The 21,305-nt window shown below is 55.7% G+C and overlaps 3 protein-coding genes and 1 long non-coding RNA gene across 13 annotated transcripts in view; 3 read left to right on the forward strand and 1 right to left on the reverse strand.

Annotated features, from left to right (window-relative positions):
- LOC111827317 overlaps window positions 1-1,880 on the reverse strand; it is a 3,281-nt gene extending 1,401 nt beyond the window's left edge. Inside the window, exon 1 of the long non-coding RNA XR_002830829.1 lies at window positions 1,744-1,880. This is a non-coding gene — a long non-coding RNA (uncharacterized LOC111827317). The remainder of the gene's footprint in view (window positions 1-1,743) is intronic.
- SLC39A1 (solute carrier family 39 member 1) lies at window positions 1,025-5,021 on the forward strand. Its single transcript, XM_006095136.3, has 4 exons — window positions 1,025-1,162; window positions 1,774-1,990; window positions 2,152-2,282; window positions 3,411-5,021. The coding sequence occupies exons 2-4, from the start codon at window positions 1,804-1,806 to the stop codon at window positions 4,065-4,067; spliced, it is 975 nt and encodes a 324-aa protein (XP_006095198.1). The 5' UTR covers window positions 1,025-1,162; window positions 1,774-1,803; the 3' UTR covers window positions 4,068-5,021.
- A 434-nt stretch (window positions 5,022-5,455) lies between these two features.
- CRTC2 (CREB regulated transcription coactivator 2) lies at window positions 5,456-16,314 on the forward strand. Of its 10 annotated transcripts, none has more exons than XM_014461177.2 (15): window positions 5,515-5,753; window positions 8,491-8,592; window positions 8,669-8,785; window positions 9,832-9,893; window positions 11,210-11,278; window positions 11,436-11,539; window positions 11,628-11,657; window positions 11,828-11,892; window positions 11,987-12,036; window positions 12,165-12,409; window positions 12,761-13,167; window positions 14,683-14,952; window positions 15,139-15,219; window positions 15,400-15,586; window positions 15,665-16,314. In XM_014461177.2, the coding sequence occupies exons 1-15, from the start codon at window positions 5,628-5,630 to the stop codon at window positions 15,883-15,885; spliced, it is 2,136 nt and encodes a 711-aa protein (XP_014316663.1). In that variant the 5' UTR covers window positions 5,515-5,627; the 3' UTR covers window positions 15,886-16,314. The 10 variants fall into 10 exon arrangements, with proteins under 10 accessions (XP_006095201.1, XP_014316666.1, XP_014316663.1 ...); XM_006095137.3 differs by having other exon boundaries at window positions 5,516-5,780; XM_006095139.3 differs by lacking the exon at window positions 15,139-15,219 and having other exon boundaries at window positions 5,456-5,780.
- Window positions 16,315-19,301: 2,987 nt separating this feature from the next.
- Window positions 19,302-21,305, forward strand: part of DENND4B (DENN domain containing 4B) — a 13,948-nt gene continuing 11,944 nt past the window's right edge. The window contains exons 1-2 of the mRNA XM_023759306.1: window positions 19,302-19,624; window positions 20,587-20,976. Coding sequence (XP_023615074.1) covers window positions 20,587-20,976 — 390 coding nt within the window. The 5' untranslated portion in view covers window positions 19,302-19,624. The remainder of the gene's footprint in view (window positions 19,625-20,586; window positions 20,977-21,305) is intronic.

Raw genomic sequence — 21,305 nt, forward strand, 5'->3', positions numbered from 1 at the left:
CGGGGGGGGGGCCCCCCCCCCCCTTTATTTTTTCCTTTTCGGGCCCCCCGGGGGCTCCCCCCCCCCGAAAAACCTTTTTTTTAAAACCCCCCCCCCCCCGAAAATTTTCTCTTTAAATTTTTTTTAAAAAAAAATTTAAAGGGGGGGGGGGGGGGGGAAAAAAAAACGGGGGGGGGAGGCCCGGGGTTTTTCCCCCCCCCCTTTTTCAAACCCAAGGGGAACGGGGGGGGGGGGGGGGGGGAGGGGGATCTAGCCTGCAACTGAGGTTCGTGCCCTTGGCTGGAATTGAACCCAGGACCCTTCAGTCTGCCACCAACGCTCTATCCACTGAGCAAACAGGGTTGGGCCCTGGAGACCCTCTGTACCTGGCCCATCCTCCCTGCTCTGCTCACATCTGTCTAACTGCCTGCCACACTAAGAAGGTAAGGCTTCCCCTTTGGCGCCAGGGTGCACCGAAGGGGTCCAAGACCAGGCAGGCATACTCAGAGGAGTAAGGCGGAGGACCAGGGGCTGCGGGGTGCGTATGGGACATCAGCCATGTCCGCGAGGTTTCTAGCATTCTCTTTTAAAACGTCCAAAAGGCCGAAGCCGGTTTGGCTCAGTGGATAGAGCGTCGGCCTGCGGGCTGAGGGGTCCCGGGTTCGATTCCGGTCAGGGGCATGTGCCTGGGTTGCGGGCACGTCCCGGGTGGGAGATGTGCAGGAGGCAGCTGATCATGTTTCTCTCTCATCGATGTTTCTGGCTCTCTATCTCTCTCCCTTCCTCTCTGTAAAAAATCAATAAAATATATTAAAAACAAAACAAAACAAAACAAAAAACGTCCAAAAGATCAAAGCCTCTGCTGAGCAGCCAGCTTCCGCCCACCAGAACTCCAGCGCAGCAGCCCGGGCCCTCGGCCCCTCGATCTTCCCTCCAGCTCCTTCCCAAGCTCCAGCACATTTCCCCCCGTCTCCGCCTCCACCCAGCTCCCGCTGCCCGTCTCTGATTGGCCCTAGGCCCGTCACTCCCGGCTGGTCCCGCCCCCCAGGAGCAGTCATTGGCTGCGGGGGCTGGGACGCGGCGGCTGTGGGGGTGGAGGGTGAGCGGAGCGCTGGGGGGGAGGCGGGAATTCCCGACCGGAGGCCGGAACCCGGCGGGGGCCATGGAGTGAGACCCTCGCGAGGTGAGTGCGGCTTTCCTGGGATTCCGGTGGGCCGCCCGGGAGCTGGAGTTCGGGTTCTCACACACTTGGGCTTCCCGGAACGCTGGCGGCCTGGGACCCCGCCTCCCGCAGCCGGGACTTCAGACACCGCCCTCGGTGGTTGTGCCAGCCCGTCCCGGGACCCCAGACCCCGAGGCTTGTGGCTGGAAGTGGCCTCTCTCCGTCTTCGGGGGCATGGCGCCGGGGGAACGGGAGCGGGAGAGCCGTCCGGCAGCCGGGCTCTCCTTGTTCTTTCTGGGGGTCCACGGAGCGACCCGTGCGACATCTCTGCACAGCCCCGAACCCCGCTCGGCTCCTCCGTTCCTTCCACCAAGGGGCCTGGCCTCCGCTTTTCTTCCAGGGCCCCGGCTTCCCAGTGTTCTGGGAGCTGCAGGCGAAAGCGCAAGGAGATGGCTGCACAGTCCTCGTGCCCCTGTTTCCCCCTTGCTGGGCCCTTGAACAGTCACTGGGAAGGGACCAAGGGGAAGGAGGACTGTTCCCCTAAAGGAGGGGATGAGTCACGCGGGAAGGTCAGAAAGCTGCGCTCTGCCTGCTGCACTTACATGACCATTCCCCCCGCGCTCTCTTCCCAGGTCTGAGAGTCACTGGAGCAGCCGGCCACCATGGGGCCCTGGGGAGAACCAGAGCTCCTGGTGTGGCGCCCAGAGGCAGTAGCCTCGGCTCCCCCACTGCCTGTGGGCCTGGAGGTGAAGTTGGGGGCCCTGGTGCTCCTGCTGGTGCTCACGCTCATCTGCAGTCTGGTGCCCATCTGTGTGCTACGCCGACCGGGAGCCAGCCCCGAAGCCTCAGGTAAGGCGCTCCGTGTCCTTGCTGCTGTGGATGCTTGGGGTAAGGAAGGCTCTGGGGTCAGGTCGGTGGCTTAAGGAGGGGCAGGGGAGAGCGACCCATGCTTGGGTTGGGCCTGGAGGGGGTTCCCTTGCTCATTCCCCTCCGCCTTCACTCCTGCCCAGCCTTCCGCCAGAAGGTCCTGAGCTTGGTAAGCTGCTTTGCCGGGGGTGTGTTTCTGGCCACCTGTCTCCTGGACCTGCTGCCTGACTACCTGTCTGCCATAGACGAGGCCCTGGCAGCCCTGCACGTGACGGTGAGCACCGGCTGGCTGCGTGTGAGGTTGTGTATGTGAGTTGCATGCCTCTAGGAGAGGTGGCTTGTATGGATCTGTTCCTGTTACTCTGCAACTGTGTGGAAGGCTCTTGGATGTGAACCTGTGCATTGTGGTTCTTAGTTCTAGGGCGTACCTTCTTTTGGGGGTTTCCCCCCAGTCCCTATGTGACCCTTGGAAGCAGTGTGAGGAGCCTTGTTACCAGGTATATGACCTACTCTGTGGGTTTCTCAGTTCAGCCTCTGGGAAGTTAACAGCATTCCAAGAATTATCTTCACTCCCTCACCACTTCCCTGAGGGGTTGGAGAAAGAGGTCGGTACAGGCTTGGGGGCAATCCCAGGGGCTTGGTGTTGCTGACCAAAAAGGCCCAAATAAGTAGGCTATGGGGAAGATAATTCTAAAGTGTAGGAAAGTCTCATGGGAAAAACTGAGACAGTTTCGGGGGGGTGGGGGGGGTGCGAGGACGGTACCCTGGGCTCTTCCTCTATTTCCCTTAGACTGAGGAAGTAACACTGGGCAGAATCTGTGTGTCTGACTGAGTGACCTGTTTCGCCCTGTGACTTAAGCCTGAATGTTCCTGCAACAGTGTGTGAGTCTGTGTGAGCATTTGGGAAGGTGGGAGAATGTGGGACTCTGTGTGCTTACATGTGACACTTTGTCTACACTAATGTCATTCAGTGACTCTGAATTGGGAGTGTTTTTGTCCCTCCCCCCAAAAACTTTTGATAACGTCCAGAGACACTTTTGGTTGTCACGGCTTAGGGAGGGAGGGCGTTGTGCTGCTGCTGACATCTAATGGTTAGAGACTAGAAGGCTGTGCACAGGACAGCTCTCCACAACAAAGAATTATGTAGTCCCAAATGTTAATAGTGCCAAAGCTGGAAAATCTTGTTTACATGTAACACTGTGACACCAGGATCTGTGTGATTGTGTGTCATTCTGTGTCTGTGTCACCAAGTGACTGTATCTGTGTGACCAAGAGTGGCCGTGTGTCTGTGTGGACCCCCCCCCTGTCTCTGTGCCTGGGACTTCATTGGACTCTGCACCTGACTTGTGTTCCCCATACTTGGTCTGTCTCTTAAACTCCTTGTTGCCTCCTCTGCCCACAGCTTCAGTTTCCCCTACAAGAGTTTATCCTGGCCATGGGCTTCTTCCTGGTCCTGGTGATGGAGCAGATCACGCTCGCTTACAAGGAGCAGTCAGTGCCACCACCTCGAGAGGAGACAAGGGCGCTGCTGGGAACGGTGAATGGTGGGCCGCAGCACTGGCATGATGGGCAAGGCCTCCCACAGGCAAGTGGAGTTCTGGCAGCTCCCTCAGCCCTGCGTGCCTGTGTACTGGTCTTCTCCCTGGCTCTGCATTCGGTGTTCGAGGGGCTGGCAGTGGGACTACAGCGAGACCAGGCTCGGACCATGGAGCTGTGCCTGGCTTTGTTGCTCCATAAGGGTATTTTGGCCGTCAGCTTGTCCCTGAGGCTGCTGCAGAGCCACCTGCGAGCAAAGGTGGTGGCTGGCTGTGGCATTCTCTTCTCATGTATGACACCTCTGGGCATTGGGCTGGGTGCAGCTCTGGCAGAGTCAGCTGGCCCACTGCACCAGCTGGCCCAGTCTGTGCTGGAGGGCATGGCAACTGGCACCTTTTTCTATATCACTTTCTTGGAAATCCTGCCCCAGGAGCTGGCCACTGCTGACCAGAGGATCCTCAAGGTCATTCTGCTCCTATCAGGCTTTGCCCTACTTACTGGCCTACTCTTCATCCAAGTCTAGGAGGCTCCAAGAGGGGCAGGGGAGATTGGGTACCAGGTGCCCTTGACCCACCTCCCCTCCTCAGGAATGGGGAAGGGAAGTATTGAGGTCCAGAGAGTTCTCTGAGAGGTGAGGGTGGAGCTTTTGGGACAATTTGACCAATGGGAAAGAAGTGGGTAGACAAAAGTCTGGTCCCTAGGCTCAAGGGACAAGGCATGATCAAGTCACTAGGGACATGATGACATGATCAAGAGACATTAGTATTAGGGAAGACATTGCACGTTAGAATTGGGCAGACACTACACAGGGACAAACTGACACTGGGGAGGCTTTGGGATGGAAGTAGAGAGAACACAGGCTCAGAGTCAGCAGTTCTCTTGCTTCTCGCCCATTTCAGCCCTCTGTCATTTGGAGTGGATCCCTCCTAATTTTCTTAGCTCCTACTCTCACACCTCTCTCCTTTCCTTCTCCCAAGACACTAGTGCCAAGTGGCCTCTTCCTGCCAGTATTGGTACCTTCTCTGGCTTCTCCAGTTCTGCTCACTCTGTTTTTAAAGTGCCAAATAAAATGCCCTCCCTCTTTCTCAAAGCACAGTGATGTACTGAGCCCTGCTCAGCACCTCAGTGAAGGGGTCGTCCTCTTGCTCCTTATTTTAGTCCCAGATTCTGGGGTGGGGCAGAAATGTTTGTTGAGTTGGGGTGGAGGGAGGGTTGGTAGATCCGAGGGCCCTACCATTGCTGCACTCTAGGAATACTGAACATGGATATATGGTGCCCCATATGCCGCAGATGATAAACATTGAGCTGCCAAAACTTTTTATACCATAGGAGCCCAAGGGGGGATGGGGAATGTTCACCCCCAGGGTTATTGGGGGGCGGGGGGTAGGGCTGGGCACAGGGCCATATTCTCTAGAATCTATTTTACTTACTGATCTGTTTTGGGACATGTTCCCCAAATAAAAGATGTTTCTCTACATCTGTATGGAATCTGATTCTTTTGTATTGGGAAAGGGGTGGGCATGTGGCTAGCCTGAGGGCCTGCGTCCCAGATGTTTACAGTTGTTTTAGTAGTCTCCCTGGTCTCACTGTTTTCATTCAGGCCCTTCTACCCTTCCCTGAAGATGACATTTTCCCTCTTTTGACTCTTCCTTCTTCCCTCCCTGTCTCCACCCCTTCCCTTTCCTCTCCTTTTCTTTTCCTCTCTCCTTACTCCCTCTCCCCTTCGCTTTCCTAGGCTCCGGGCTAATGTAAAACTACTTTTCCCAGCTTGCCGCGCGCAGGGAGGAGCCGAGTGGGAGGAGCAAAGTCCCCAGTTCCCCGAGTCAACAGGGCTGCTGGGAATTGGTGTCCATTTCCTTTGCGTACTGCGTGGCTGGGGCTGGGAGAGGGTCACGTAAACAAACTACAATTCCCGGAAGGCCTCGCGCGCCACGGGTCAGGGCTAGGCTGGGGCCGGGTTCGCGGTGCTCGCTGAGACGGCGGCGGCGGCGGCGGCGGCTACGGGTGGAAGACCCGATCGGGAGCCCGCGGCCGAGGCCGGGGCTGGTGCTGGGAGGGTGGCGGGGAGGGTCGGAGGAGGAAGATGGCGACGTCGGGGGCGAACGGGCCCGGCTCGGCCACGGCCTCGGCTTCCAATCCACGCAAGTTTAGTGAGAAGATCGCGCTGCAGAAGCAGCGTCAGGCCGAAGAGACGGCGGCCTTCGAGGAGGTGATGATGGACATCGGCTCCACCCGGGTGAGGGGCCGCGCCGGGGAGCCGAGCGGAGCAATTACGGAGCGGGTAGCTGAGAGCGGGGCGGGGGCGGGAGCCACTGCGAAAGAGGCGGAACGGGACTGCGGACGCCGCCGTCTGGGATGCGCGGGCTGCGGGCCGGGGGGCAGGAAGACGGATTTTGCGGGGGGGGGGGGAGGGGGGGGCGAAACACCAGTGAGGTTGGGAGTTTGGGAAGGACGGGGGGCCAAGTGGGTGAGGAGAGGGAGGAGGGAGGAGACCGTTCCCTGGAACCGGCGGAGGGGGTGGTCATTGTGCATCTCTGATGGAGTCCCCTCCGGGATTCCGCCCGAGCATCCCCGGGTGGTTGGGGTGTGGGTTGGGGGATGGTCAGCTTGCCCTGCTCTGTCTCCTCGGTTGGCAATCTCCTCCAATCTGGTCCTTCCTCCTGCCCTCTTGGCCACCGGGCACTTCAGTTCCCCTGGGAAAGGGCCCCTGGAGTGGTTTGAACAGCGGCGCTGGGTATAGTGGAGCAGGAAGTCCCCTCCTGCGTCCCGTCCCTTTGCTTCCTTTTTCAAACGCTTCTTGTGGTTTCCTGACGTGAATGAAGGTGAGGTCCATTGCTCACAGGCTGGTGCGTGGTGTTCTGCCGTGGTGGCCGCCTCGGAGGAGAGGCAGGGCTTTGAATCCTGAAATCGGGAGCCTGTGGCTATAGGTTGTGTGGAATCCGATGGTCTGCTGAGCTCTCTGGGGAGATGGCAGCTTTGTGGGTCAGTTATGGGTTGGCTTGGAGGGTCCTCTATGTGGAGGGAATAGTAATTCCTAGGAAGAGCCAGAAAAAAGGCATCCTGGCAGAGTTGCCTCTGAAACCGAGTCTCTGGCCTTGATTTCTTGCTACCAGCACTGGATGTCTGAGGGAGTGAGGGGTGGGAGTTCGCCCAGCTGGTATGCAGTCCTAATTTAGGGAGGCATTGTTCTCAAAACAGCAGGCTAGGAGAATATTGTAGGATTCCCTCATGGCAGGGAGCTAGAAGGAATCTAAGGGGAGATGGTGGAACATAAATACCACATTTCAAAGCTCTTTCTCCTGATTTGACTGTGATTGCATCTGTCTAGGCCTGACTCTGGTTTTATTTTTGTGTGTCTCTCCCTCGACTCTCTTAGTCTTTTTCATGTTTGTTTCCCCTTTGAGTCTCTAGAGACCATGTGCCCTAGTTTGTGGGAGACAGAAACAGATAGTTAGGTGGGGAGGCAAATCTTGTGTGTGTGTGCCTAACCCCTGCTAACTGCCATGAGGTTCATGGTCTGCCTGTTGACTGCTCCCCTTTAGTAGCTTTTGGTCATGGTGGGGCAGAGGGAAGAAGGTGGGCGAGAGGCTGATGATCTCTAGCTGACAGCTTGAGGCCCTGCCTTCTGGACTGTGACTCCCGCAGAGCATGGTAGGATCTTAGGGCTTGTGTGTGCCAACAAAGAAAGGCTTGTGAGAAACTCAAAGCCGGGCCATCTATCTTTGTAGTGTCTTGGTCTGTCAAAAGGCCCCCTTCTACCCACCTTGCCCCTGCGGGGTCACTTCTCTGCTGTACGTAAGATTCCAGTGGGCATACGCGGCCAGAGCCTGGGAACCCAGGAGCGTAAGCCTGTTATTTGGCTAGCTGGGAGGGCTCATCTGAGGCAGATGTGGCCATGAGGCCTATACTGCTTGGAGGCTGGGGTTGTCATATATATATAGGCAGCCCTGAGGTGGTCCAAAGTTCAGCATAGTGCCCACTAAACTCACTGGGCTGACCTCCTGGGACAGAAAGTTCTGAGGGTAGCCTATGCACAACAGTGTGTCCCAGAAGCTCGTAGAATTTGCTCCTCATCAGCTGCCCTGGGTCTTTTTATTCGGCTGTTGACCGTGGTTGAGTCTCAGAAGTAGGTGCTCACCACTCACAGAGGGACACGAGATCTGTAGCCGGACTAAAACCATGCCAGGCTGAGGGATGTGGTGTCTCGCTCCAGTGCCAGACTTATCTCCCCAAAGTGAGGGTGCGGCTAGGGAGATGGCTCTGGCCCAGACTAGAGTGGACTACTGTTCCCTCTCCCATTCCCATTCTGCAGGCTTTCCTGCCCATTCCGGGGCCTTACAACTAGGTAGAAGCGTGTGCCTTGGTTTTGGCCCTGTATTTACAGCTACGTGAGCCATTATTCCTCAGATGTTCTCGTTTAGGAGGTGCAGCTCTGTGTAGCCTGCTTGAGGCTGGGCAAATGGCAGAGCCCAGAAGCCACAGGAAAAGGCTGGTCTCTGTGGCATCCACCTGTGGCCTTTCCTCGTTTGCCAATCACTCTGGGACACATCTGGAAGGGAAAGCAGAGGTGCCTAATAGGCACCTCTTCCCCATGTGACTAGCTGGGGGCTCCTGGCAACCCCCCAGGGACTCTGTTGAGACTGATGACAACTGAGCAGAGTGTCAGGCTCTGTGCTTGGCAGGGTGTTTGATGCCAGGCATTGGTGATGTCATTGATGCGGGCAGCCTGCAGAAGAGCTAGGGAAGGTTGTTTACACCTGGTCTCAGGGGAGCTCCCCCCCCCCCCCCCCCCGCACCATTTTTCTTCTTCTTCTTCTTCTGGCAAATCTCTTAAAAGCAGCACCAATAGTCGCCTGTCCTGGAGACAGGGATGGTAAGGGTGGCCAAAGAATAGGAACAGTACTCAGGCCCCTGCCTGACATTCCCATTTGCCTTTCATGTTTCAGTTACAGGCCCAAAAACTGCGACTGGCATACACAAGGAACTCCCATTACGGAGGTTCTCTGCCCAATGTGAACCAGATTGGCTGTGGCTTGGCTGAGTTCCAGGTGAGTGGACACCAGCCTCAGGCCAGTGCAGGCTCCTCAGCAGCTCCCCCATCGACTCACCTCTGTGTTTTGGCAGAGCCCCCTCCACTCACCTTTGGATTCATCCCGGAACACTCGGCACCATGGGCTGGTGGAACGGGTGCAGCGAGATCCCCGAAGAATGGTGTCCCCACTCCGCCGCTACCCCCGCCACATATCCTTCACAGAGGGTTGGGGGGTTTGGAGGGTGGGGGGTTGGAGTCCCTTAGGAACTCATGGTGGGAAGGGACTTGAAGTGCTGTCCAGTCCTATTTTCTCCAGGGGCTCTCCTTTACCCAGCCTCCCAGAAAAGTGACCATTTGGCCCAGGTGAGCGCGCTGGCTCCTGTGCAAAGGAGTGGCTGCTCCAGAGGTTGTGCCGCCATCTCTGCTGGCTCTGACTGCCTTATTCAGCTAGCTCTTTGTTGTCTCCTGCCCAAGGGGGTTTGGTTTACCCGGTCAGTGTGGCTCGGTGGTTGAGTGTGGACCCATGAACCAGGAGGTCATGGTTGGATTCCCAGTCAGGGCACATGCCTAGGTTTCAATCTCCCCAGTAGGGGGCATGCAGGAGGCAGCCGATGGATGATTCTCATCACTGATGTCTTTCTCTCTCTCTCCCTCTCTCTTTCTCTCTCTCTCTCCCTCCCTCCCTCTCTCTCTCCCTTTCTTCCTCTCTCTGAAATCAATAAAGACATATTTTTAAAAAATTAATAGAGGGAGTTTGGTTCTCTCCACACATTTCTGTCCTTAGCTTTCAATCTCAGAGACCTCCATAGATCTGTCTCCCCAAGACCCACCTAGATATTCTCCTATATTTTTCCAACTCTGCTGGGCCTCACCCTCTTCTCTTCCATTCTCTGACCTGATTGTTGCCCCTTGTTGAGAAGGAGAAAGGTATTTGTTTCTTGAAACTCACATCTGCTGTCTCCATTATTCTTCCCTCATCTGGTGTCTAGCCCAGTGGTTGGCAAACTGCGGCTTGGGAGCCACATGCGGCTCTTTGGCCCCTTGAGTGTGGCTCTTCCTAAGCCTTAGGAGTACCCTAATTAAGTTAATAACAATGTCCCTACCTATATAGTTTAAGTTTAAAAAATTTGGCTCTCAAAAGAAATTTCATTCGTTGTACTGTTGATATTTGGCTCTGTTGACTAATGAGTTTGCCGACCACTGGGCTAGCCCATCCAACCTCTCCTCACTTTTTACCTTAACTGGTGCTGTTCACATTGACAGCTCTCCCTACAGTCCTGCCTACTTGTCTCCTCCCCCGGAGTCCAGCTGGCGGAGGTCAGTGTCCAGGGCAGGCGGATCTCCTGCCCACTCTGACATATCTCTGGAGGGAGCTTGTGTTGGGGTTGGGCTTGCTGGGCCAGGCTTTCAACAGTACCTCCTCTCTTAAGGGCAGGGCTGGGAGGGGTGGTGGCAGGTGGAGTAGGTGGGTCAGAGTCCAGCCTTGGCCGTATTGACACGGGTGGCCAAGCCTCCCAGTCCAAGCAGGGCAGGACCAATGGTAACTGAGGCCGGCTGGGGTGTGTTTGTCAGGGGGAAGGGAGAACAGCTGCCTCTTGTCAAGAGTGGGTGCCAGATGTAGTGTTCTGGCACTCAGATACCGGAACCCTTCCCCTGTCCATCTCATGGCTAATGCTTGTACATAGAAGAGTGGCTGGGCTCCAGATCAGCTTGTCCTGGCAGATAGAAGTTGAGATTTCCCAGATCTCCTACATCAGTGATTTTCAACTTTTTTCATTTCATGGCACACGTAAAATAATTACTAAAATTCTGTGGCACATCAAAAAATATATTAATTTTTTGCTACTCTGACAAAAAAATTGGTATAATTTTGATTGGTTGTTACAAATAGTAATTTTTTACCTACCCTTTTTGCTCCTAAGTGACTTTTTAATAAATCAGGTGTTGCCCAGGCCAGGTAGCTCAGTTGGTTAGAGCGCTGTCCCGATACGCCAAGGTTGCGGGTTCCATCCCGGGTTGGGACACATGCAAGGGTCAACCAGTGAATGCATAAATAAATGGCACAACAAATTGATCTCTCTGTCCCTCTCCCCCACTTCCTCTCACTCTAAAAATCATCAATCAATCAATAAAAAAGAAAAGAAATTTAAAAATCAGGTGCCTGTACTTGTATATAAGGATTTTTGATACCAAGAATTAACCAATCAGACGCAACCTTATTATGAGCTCTGACCAATAAGATGCATCTCTTTTATATGACCTATATAGTTGTGGTTCCCGGCAGGGTATTCACATCAGACAGCTATTGTTGTGTTGACAGTTGTCATTTTTTAAATTTAACAATCTAAGGAGAAAAGGGGTCAATGTCCCTGACTAAATAGTCAGGTACTGGATGTTTTTAGAATTCTTACGGCACAGCTGTGTGCCATGGCACACCGGTTGAAAATCGCTGTTCAAGATTGACTGGGGAGAGGGCTCATGGGTCACAGATACTAGAAGAACCAGAAAGAAAAGAGCCATGGTCCTGGGTGCCTAGCCCTCCTTACTTCCACCTCGGCTGCCCCACCTTTCCCAACCCCCATGCCTGCCTTGTCCACTACTGACCTTCTTCCCAACTTTGTTTTTCGTCCCAGGACAATGCCCTGGGGTAATTTCCCTGCAGAGAAGGGGCAGTTGTTTCGACTACCATCTGCACTTAACAGGTGATGGTCCTTGCCTTCTTTAGTCTACATCTCCTCTTACCGTAGTTTCGGGGCCATACCCTGTCCAGCCCAGCTAGTGTTTATCCCGGCTGAGGAGGAGGGCATGGGGGCCAGGCCGACTGTCACTGGTGCCAGCTGATCTATGTTTGCCCCACAGGACAAGCTCTGACTCGGCCCTTCACACAAGCGTAATGAACCCCAACCCTCAGGACACTTATCCAGGCCCTGTACCTCCCAGTGTCCTGCCCAGTCGCCGTGGAGGTAAGTGGCATGTCCCTGGGTTAGGGAGTAGGCGTGGTGCTTTGGTTTGATGTGGGCCCTGCAGCCAACTCCACTGCATCCTTTGCAGGTTATCTGGATGGCGAAATGGACTCCAAAGGTATATGTTTCTCGCCACTTGTGGGTACTGAATGCCTAAGAATTTCTGGGCTGGTGCTGGGGGCTTTGCGCAGGGCCAGGGAGGGACACTCCCTCCTGCCTGCCCGTGCTCCTGTTCTACCTGATGGACTCCTTCTGTAGCCCTCTCCTCACCGATCTTTCTCTTTCAAGTCCCTGCTATTGAGGAGAACTTACTAGATGACAGGCATTTGCTGAAGCCCTGGGATGCTAAGAAGGTACGTGTGCCTACTACCCCTCTTCCCGTGGCAGGTCTTTCAGGGGCCTCCCCTGAGCAGTCGTCACTTTTCACATTCTTCCTTCTCTCCTCAGCTGTCCTCTTCCTCCTCCCGACCTCGGTCCTGTGAAGTCCCTGGAATTAAGTAAGTGTCTCCGTGATGTTTGCTGAGAGGACGGGGAAGGGAAGTAAAGGGAAATGTGGGAGGCTGATCTCTGCTCTTCCCTTTCTACTGCCCCCCACAATGACGTCTCTTTTTCCTCTCCTTCCCAGCATCGTTCCATCTCCTGACCAGCCTGCCAATGTGCCTGTCCTCCCCCCTGCCATGAACACGGGAGGATCCCTACCTGACCTCACCAACCTGCACTTTCCCCCACCGCTGCCCACCCCCCTGGACCCAGAGGAGACATCCTACTCTAGCCTGAGCGGGGGCAACAGTACCTCCAATTTGACCCACACCATGACCCACCTGGGCATCAGTGGGGGCCTGGGCCTAGGCCCAGGCTATGATACGCCAGGTGAGTGGCTGTCCTGAGTCCACCGGGTGCTGCCTGGCTGGCGGGGCTAAGGGATGGGAGGCTGGAGCACCAGTGACTGCCCACATCAACCCATCACCCGTCACCTGTCTGTACCAGGTTTCTCTCACTGTACTTTTTTGCCAGTGAGAACTGGTAGGTGTGGCTTTTCCTAGAAAGAAGATGGAGAGCTGCCCCCAAGTGGGCAGGGCCAACATCACTGCCAGGGACAGTGTAGAGAGGACACTGTGTTGCCACCTCCATAGTCTGATCACTGCGACCCGTTCTGGGCAGAAGGGGGCCCAGTTCCCATCAGTAATGTTGGCATCTCTGGTTTTTTGTCTGTGCCTGCAGGACTTCATTCACCTCTCAGCCATCCATCCTTGCAGTCTTCCCTAAGCAATCCCAACCTCCAGGCTTCCCTGAGCAGCCCTCAGCCCCAGCTCCAGGGCTCCCACAGTCACCCCTCACTGCCTGCCTCCTCCTTGGCCCGCCATGCACTGCCCACCGCCTCCCTGGGTCACCCCTCACTCAGTGCCCCAGCCCTCTCCTCCTCCTGTTCCTCCTCCTCTGCTTCACCTCCTGTGCTGGGTACCCCCCCTTACCCAGCGTCTACCCCTGGGGCCTCCCCCCGCCACCGCCGTGTACCCCTCAGCCCCCTGAGTTTGCCCGCGGGCCCAGCCGACGCCAGAAGGTCCCAACAGCAGATGCCCAAACAGTTTTCGCCAACAATGTCACCCACCTTGTCTTCCATCACTCAGGTATGCGTGGCTGCCTTTCCTACATGTCTGTCTCCCTCCCCCTTCTTTTTTTCTGCTAAGTTCTTTCTCTCGCACCCCCCTTTCCTGAAAAACCTCTTTTCCTTACTTCCCGTACTCCTTGTCTCATCCATCCCCTTCAATTCCTCTATCCTCTACCTGCCCCATCTTTTTAAAAAATATATATTTTTATTGATTTCAGAGAGGAAGGGAGAGGGAGAGAGATAGAAACATCAACGATGAGAGGGCATCATTGATCAGCTGCCTCCCGCACACCTCCCACTGGGGATTGAGCCTGCAACCTGTGCCTGTGCCCCTACCAGGAATCGAACCTCGACCTCCTGGTTCACAGGTCTATACTCAACCACTGAGCCACGCTGGCTGGGCTCCCTGCCCCATCTTTTATCTATCTTGTCTCCTCTTGGCTTACGAGTGCAAACCTTGGGGTTAAGCTTTCTGATTCAAATCCTACTCTAACTAGTAGTCTCCTTGGACAGTTGTTTAATTTCTACGAGTGTCAGCATTCTCATCTATAGAACAAGGATGAGACTGTAAGAGTCAAAGGAAATCATGCACGTGAAGTGCTCAGCACCATGCCTGACCCGCGGCAGGCTTGACAGATGGTCGCCTGTCCGTTCCCTTTTTCCCTTTTCTGTTCCTGTCCTGCTTTTCTTGTCTGTCTTTTTTTCTCATGTCTCCATCCTGTTTCATCCCTTCCGCCATCTCCCTTCTTCCTTTTCTAGATTCCATAAACTCAGAGATGCTCAGACCATGGAGCCTAGACCTTTCATTGTATAGCTGTGGAGACGGGGGCCAGGGGGAAAACGACTTTCCCAAATTTACACAGCGCGTTAGGAGGAGTTGGGACCAGAACTGAAAACTCTTAGTTCAGGGCCTTCCTCGGTGCTCAGATTCTCAGCCCTCCCCATCTTCTCTGTTTTTACTTTCTCTGTACCCCTTCTCTTTTCACCCCAGCGCTCCTCTTTCCCTCTCCTCTGCCCTACTTTCTCCTCCTCCTCCATTCCCCTTCCCTGGAATGTGTGTGCTGTGTTCCATCTGCTGTGGTCCCTTCTGTAGGAAAGCCTGAGACCCAGGCCAGCCAGGGCTGTGTTCTCTTAAAGCCCGGAGTGAACCTACCTTCTTCCTTCCTTCCTCTCTCATTCCCTCTGGCCTTTTCAAGACTTTAGAATGGCGGTTCTCAAGTTTACTGTTGTGCTGTCAAGCACTTGTTAGGAGTGTCACAAGTGTTTGATTACTAATAATCATTAAAGCACCAAGGTGTAGGAGTAGTTTACTTCTGGACCTGTTTAAAAATTATTCTTATATTAGCCTCACTCAATTGCTTTTATTCTGATCAGCCGTTTTGCGTAATTGCACCTAATCCCGGGGATATCTATGGGGACATTGTCGGGTTTGTGTTGAGGATGGTTGCAGTTTCTAAGGGTGGGAAGCCCTAAGAGTTCCTCTTGGGGACATGCTGAAAGGTACGCTTCCCCCTTTTTCCTTGCTTCTCTTTAGGGCGTCCCCCTGGATACCAGTAAACTGCCCACTGACCAGCGGCTGCCTTCATACCCATACAGCCACTCAAGTCTGGTTCTGCCCGCCCAGCCATCCACCCCAAAGCCTCTACAGCAACCAGGGCTGCCCTCTCAGGCCTGCTTGGTGCAGCCCTCAGGTGGGCAGCCCCCAGGCAGGCAGCTACACTATGGGACACTGTACCCTCCCAGCTCCAGTGGGCACGGGCAGCAGTCTTACCACCGGCCAGTGAGTGACTTCAACCTGGGGAATGTGAGTACCAGGTTCTTAGCTCCGAAGCCAGGGAGGGAATGGGAGTGGGTCAGAGTGATATCATTGGTGCTGTATGAGTTGGGAGATCCAGGTGGGGGAGACCTTCCCTCCCTCCAGGGAATATGACACTGCCGACTTGGGGCTCCTGTCCTGCATCTGACCCCTTTCCTGTCCCTTTCCCCTTAGCTATCTCTGCACAGCTTGCTCTTTGATGACTACTGCTTTGACCCCTTCTCTTCCTGGCACGCACAAGCTCTGTCCCAGCAGGTACGGTGCCCACAGCTACTTGGGGCCCGTGCTCACCTCTGTCGCTCTGCTTGCTGCCATCTCCTGTCGCTGCTTTTGTGTGGGGGTGGGGGTGGGGGATTGTTGGGGAAACGGGATGTTGGCAGGCAGGCACCCCTGTTCTGAGACCCACTCCCTCAGGGTTTGTCTTTGTGTCCATAGCTGGAGCAGTTCAGCATGGAGAGTTCAACATCCAGCCTGGCGCTGGATCCCACTGGCTTTTCTGAAGGTTCTGGATTTTTAGGGGGTGAGGGATCAGTGAGTGGCTTCCAGGACCCCCATGCCCTCAACCACCAGAACTTGACCCATTGTTCCCGCCATGGCTCAGGGCCTAACATCATCCTCACAGGTGAGAGGTGTGGGTGGTCATGGGGGATGGCACAGTAGGAGATTAGGGGGTCCTCACCCATTTCTTCTGCCCACACAGGAGACTCCTCCCCAGGTTTCTCGAAGGAGATTGCAGCGGCCCTCTCTGGGGTGCCTGGCTTCGAGGTGTCAGCAGCTGGGTTGGAGTTAGGGCTGGGGCTGGAGGAGGAACTGCGCATGGAGCCACTGGGCCTGGAAGGCCTCAACATGCTGAGCGACCCCTGTGCCCTGCTGCCTGATCCTGCTGTGGAGGATTCATTCCGCAGTGACAGGCTACAGTGAGGGGACGCACCATCCTCCCTCTGACTGGCCCTGTTCCCCATCACTGTCCCTTCCTCCCTTCCCCCTGGCCAGTAGAGACTCGACTCTCTGCCCCCAGATCCTCTTTCTAACATGAATGAGGGATCCCGAGAATGAGGAAAAGCAAGGGGTTTATCCAGGCGGCCCCTGATTTCTACACAGGGGTAGGCCTGGGGAAGCTCAAGGGAGGGTCTAAAGCACTTGTAACTTTGAACCGTCTGTCTGGAGGTCAGAGCCTGTTGGAAAGCAGGGGGTAGAGGGAGCCCCAGAGGCAAGGCTAGTTCTGGATGCCCAGGGGTGGGCAGTGCCAGCCCCTCCTCACCACTCTTCCCCTTGCAATGGAGGAGAGAGCCAGAGTGGATATTATTTTTTATTAAATATATTATATGTTAATAAAAAAATCATATCAAACCCTTGATGTGTTTGTCTACTGTTTGGGATGTGGCTGGGAAACTAGGGAGTCCCTGGGGTACTGACCCTTTCACCTGTTGTGCTTTTTTGTTGTTGTTAATCCTCCCCCGAGAATATTTTTTCCATTGATTTTCAGAGAGAGTAGAAGGGAGGGAGGGAAAGGAGAGAGAGAGAGCGAGAGAAACATGGATATGAGAGCAACACATTGATTGGTTGCCTCCTGCATACACCCTGACTGGGGCCGAGGATTGAACTTGCAACCATGAGCCCTTGACTGGAAATTGAATCCAAGACCTTCTAACCACTGTTTATCGGCCAGGGCTGGGCCATCTGTTATGCTTTTTACATCTTCTGAGCACCATTGTGGTTTGTGGAAGGCCTCCACCCTCGAGACCCACCCCCCAGTGTCAGAATTTGTTGGGGTTTTTTTGTTGTTTTTTTAAAATATATTTTATTGATTTTTTACAGAGAGGAAGGGAGAGGGATAGAGAGTTAGAAACATCGATGAGAGAGAAACATCGATCAGCTGCCTCCTACACAACTCCTACTGGGATGTGCCCGCAACCAAGGTACATGCCCTTGACCGGAATTGAACCTGGGACCCTTCAGTCCACAGGCCGACACTCTATCCACTGAGCCAAACCGGTTAGGGCATTTTTTTTTAATTAAATATATTTTTATTGATTTCAGAGAGGGAGAGAGAGAAACATCAATGATGAGAGAGAATCATTGATCAGCTGCCTCTATTGAGGTTCGAGCCCGCAACCAGGGCATGTACCCTGACCAGGAATAGAACCATGACCTCCTGGTTCATAGGTCACTGCTCAGCCACTGAGCCACGCCAGCTGGGCCAGCATCAGAATTTGTACCTAGCATTGGACATGGGAGTTGAGGCTGGATTTCGGCTTCCATGGCAGCACAGGTGCCTCCCATCTGTTCAGAGCCCTGTTGCAGCATCAGGGGACAAGTCCTGGCTGGCCAGGTGAGTTACTCCTCTTCCTCAACCCTGTGGCCTGGCAGTGAGTAGAAGTGAGGAAGCAACTGCAAGCTGAACCAGAGGTCTGATGTGTCTGATTGAAGGATCCAAGCTTTCTTCCGGAGTAGCTGGCCTCAGCGCTAATGTTACCTAGGAGAGAGGATTTAAATCCTGACACCCTGTAGGTCTTGGGTTGGCTCCCCCTTCTTTATGGCCCTTTAAGCCTAGAAGAAATTAGACAAGCAGTACCTGGCCGGCCTCTGAAGCATGGGTTCAGGGAAGCTCTGAGGTCTCATTTCTGCCCCCTCACTAGGCATGAACTCACCCTCGCCATACTTATTCTCCAGATGCTTGAGTGCTATGTTCTAAGAGATTTCCTCTCTGGCTTGGGTTGCTGCTAGCCCTCTAGCCATCATAGTCTCTCCCCTCTTCTCTTCCACTCCCAGCAAAGTCAGAAGGGTCATGTCCCTCCTCAGTTCCCCACACCTCTGCTACTCTTCACACCCTACATTCCTGGTCTTTCCTCTTCCTCTTTCCAAAGCTTTTGTCACTTTCAGAAAAGAGAACTGAGAGCTCTGGCTTAGGCGGGAAGGGACTACAATGTGCCCTAAACCTGGAAGTAGGGGGAGCCACCTGGGTGTTGCTGCCTAGGCCTTCAGGGCCCTCCCCAAGGCCTGCATTGCCTATGTGACTAGGATCGCCTTGGACTTCAGCGGCCGCCCCGTTCGTGTCCTGCAGCATCGTGTGAGTGGTGAGAAGCTGCTTGGGTGCAAGGGGCCCTCCCAGCCGCCAGGGGTCGCACTGCAGGCGGCTGGGCGCTGGATGGGCGCTGGGCGGGCGCTGGGCAGGCGCCGCCAGGGTCACGGCCACAGGCCCGGGAGGGCGTGGGGGGAGCAGCTGCGCCCACAGTCCCCGTGGGGGTGAGGGGGAGCGGAGAAAGCGGGACACTCGGAGGAGCACCCCGCCTCCAGCCAGCGGGAGCCCGGAGGAGCGCACGCCCCAGTGAGCTGCAGGGCAGCACAGTCCCCTGCGTGGCGCAGCGCACGGGGAACGTAGGCACCGCCGGGATCTCCCTCCACCGCGCCCAGCGCCCCGGCGCCCTCGGCTGCCTCTCCTTCCTTCCCTGGCCTCCCGGGCGGGAGTGGCGCCCAAGTCGGGTGCGCCATGTCCGGGGCCGGGTAGCGCACCGTCCACCGCCCGCCCGCCGGCCGCCAGCCCACTCTCCCTGCCGCCCGCAGCGGGCCGGCCGGCCAGGGAGTCGCAGGGCAGGCAGGTAGGGGCCGGACCGGGCGGGGTGGCGGGCGGGGAAGGAAGGGAGGGGGTGCGGGCGGGAGGAGGTCCCCCAGCTGTTCTCTGGCGTGGCACATCTGGTTCCGGTTCCTCTCTCCTGGGGAAGTGAAAGTGGAGGGGAGTTCGCTAGCGGCGCCCGGTGCCCTGCACCCCTTGCTCCTGCGGGTCCTCAGCCAGGGCACCCCTCCCTCTGGCTCAGGTCACGCGGCGCTGCTGCTGTCATGTCCCTCGCGACTGGCGCACCTGCCCCGTCCCCGGTGCTCCGGCCCTTCCTCCGCAGTCAGTCTCCTGCTCCACGCGCCCGCCCGCCGCCCCGGCCCGACCTCCCCATCGCCTGGTTTGTGGGCGTGGGGACCCCGAGTGGTGCCCGCGCCCCTCGCCTTCCCCAGGCAGCAAGGGCTGCCTCGTGCAGGGTGTCTCCCTGGCTGGGTGACGGAGGCTCTAGTGAGCAGGTCCTGCGGGTCGGGGCCACCCGCTCGGCCCACCAAGGGCTCCTGCCTGCTGCCTGGGGCACAGGGCGCCCTTTCGCCTGCAGAGGGTGAGGGATGCGGTTGTGCCCCAGAGCTAAATTAGGAGGCTGACGCTGACTCCTGGCTTCACCTTCCAGACACGGAGGCTAAATTTAGCTGGAGGTGTGTGTGTGTGTGTGTGTGTCCAGAAGCCATACTGAGGAGAAGGCCAACCTGGCTTCCTGAGATCCCCTTGCTCCTTGACGTTCTCTGAGGTTAAGTAGGACTGTATATCCTGGGGCCATGCTGAGCTGGGGGTCCTTTCGTCTGAGGTTACACTGGGCATGATGCTGCGTTGGCGCCTTCAATGGTACCCGCCCCCCCAACTCACACCCATAGGCTGACTTCCGCTGAGCTGGGCTGAGCTACAGCTTCCCCTCCACTGTTCCAGGAAGTCACTTCCCTTCCCCTCTGAAGCACCCCCATTCCTCCTGTCCTCCGCTGCAAGCCACCCATCAGGCTCTTTGCTAGCTTCTGCACCTGGGGCTCCCCAGGGCCCTTAGGCTCCCACTCTCGGGGTTGGCCATGGAGGCAGGTGAGAACTCAGTGACTGAAGACCTGTTGTGGGCCTATCGTGGGGCTCCCTGGAGGAGGGCATGGGGGTGGCCGGGACTGATTCCCACAGCCGCCTTTGTCCTCACGGGGTAACCCGAGGACCCTGGAGGTGGGCGGGCACTGTTGTTTTGGTTGTTGGTTTTTGTTGGGTTTTTTTTTATCAGTTGCAGTGGTTCTCAACCTTCTGGCCCTTTAAATACAGTTCCTCATGTTGTGACCCAACCATAACATTATTTTCGTTGCTACTTCATAACTGTAATGTTGCTACTGTTATGAATCGTTATATAAATATCTGATCTGCAGGATGGTCTTAGGCGACCCCTGTGAAAGGGTTGTTCGACCGCCAAAGGGGTCGCGACCCACAGGTTGAGAACCGCTGGTTTCATGGAATTAGATGAGGAAAAAGGGCACTTGAGTCTGGTGAAAGGACACTAAAGCTTGGGTTTTGTGGGTTTTCTGGACACTTGGGTGCTCCCAAAATCTAGAGGTGGGTTCTTTAAGAACATTAACTGGCTCGTGTAATTCTTAAGATGCCATAACTAGAGTTAAGAAGTTCAAAAACCCTTAAAAAACCTGTAAGGTTGGCATGATGTCATGGCCAAAGTTAATGATGTCATTGCAGGCCACTGCAGAAAAGACGGACCTATTATAACTCTGTATGGGTGGGGGGTGAGGAGGGTAGGGGTCTTTAAAAGGGATACAGGTGTGTGGTGGAGTGTTTGGGTCCTTTAGGGAGAGGGCAGGACCATAAGAGAGGGTCCTGGTCTCTTTAAGAAGCTGTGGTGGGGCTCTGAAGGCCTGGTGATGTCATAGGCGGGAGAGTTCAGGATTGGCTGACCACTGATCCTGCCTTTCCTTGGAGGGACTAGGAAGAGGAGAGAAGCAAGGGGGAGGGGGCACCCTGGTTGCCATGGCAACACCAGCCTTCCTTGACCATTGCAGATGCAGAGTGAGGGGGGGGCCATGGCGGAGGAGCGGCCCCCCCGGCTGGTGGATTACTTCGTGATAGCTGGGCTTGCGGGAAGCGGAGCACCCATTCCCGAGGAGACGTGGGTTCCTGAGCCCAGTGGGCCCCTGCGCCCTCCCCGGCCGGCTGAGCCCATCACCGATGTGGCAGTCATCGCGAGGGCGCTGGGCGAGGAGGTGCCCCAGGGCTATACCTGCATCCAGGCCTCTGTGGGGGGCCACCCCTTGGAACTCAGTGCTGGGCTCCTGAGTGGAACTCAACCCGTCATCTGCTACCGCAGGGGCCGTGACAAGCCGCCCCTCGTGGAGCTCGGGTGTGTGCCCCTCCCCGTGCTGGCACCAGGGGAGGCTGGGAGGGACTGTGGGGTGAGGCAGGGAGACGCAGGGGTATGGGATGAGGGATAGGAATGGGAACGGGAAGACAGTGGGCTGGCCAGGGGCCGGGGAGAAGGGACTGAGTGTTTATTCACTTAATCCTCACACCGGTTTGGGTTCTTGTCCTAATGTTGCTACTTGCCAGCTGTGTGATGTTGGGCAGGGTTTGAGCCCCTCTGGGCCTGTTTCCTCATGGATAAAGGGGGGAAAATTGTACCTCCTCATAAGGTGGTGGGGAAGATTAAATGAGATCATCCACGGAAGGGACTTAGCACAGAGGCCGTAAATGGTAACTTTTTTCGTAGCATTTATTAACGACT

This window comes from Myotis lucifugus, unplaced genomic scaffold (assembly GCF_000147115.1).
Source record: "Myotis lucifugus unplaced genomic scaffold, Myoluc2.0 scaffold_151, whole genome shotgun sequence".
Taxonomy (NCBI): Eukaryota; Metazoa; Chordata; class Mammalia; order Chiroptera; family Vespertilionidae; genus Myotis; species Myotis lucifugus.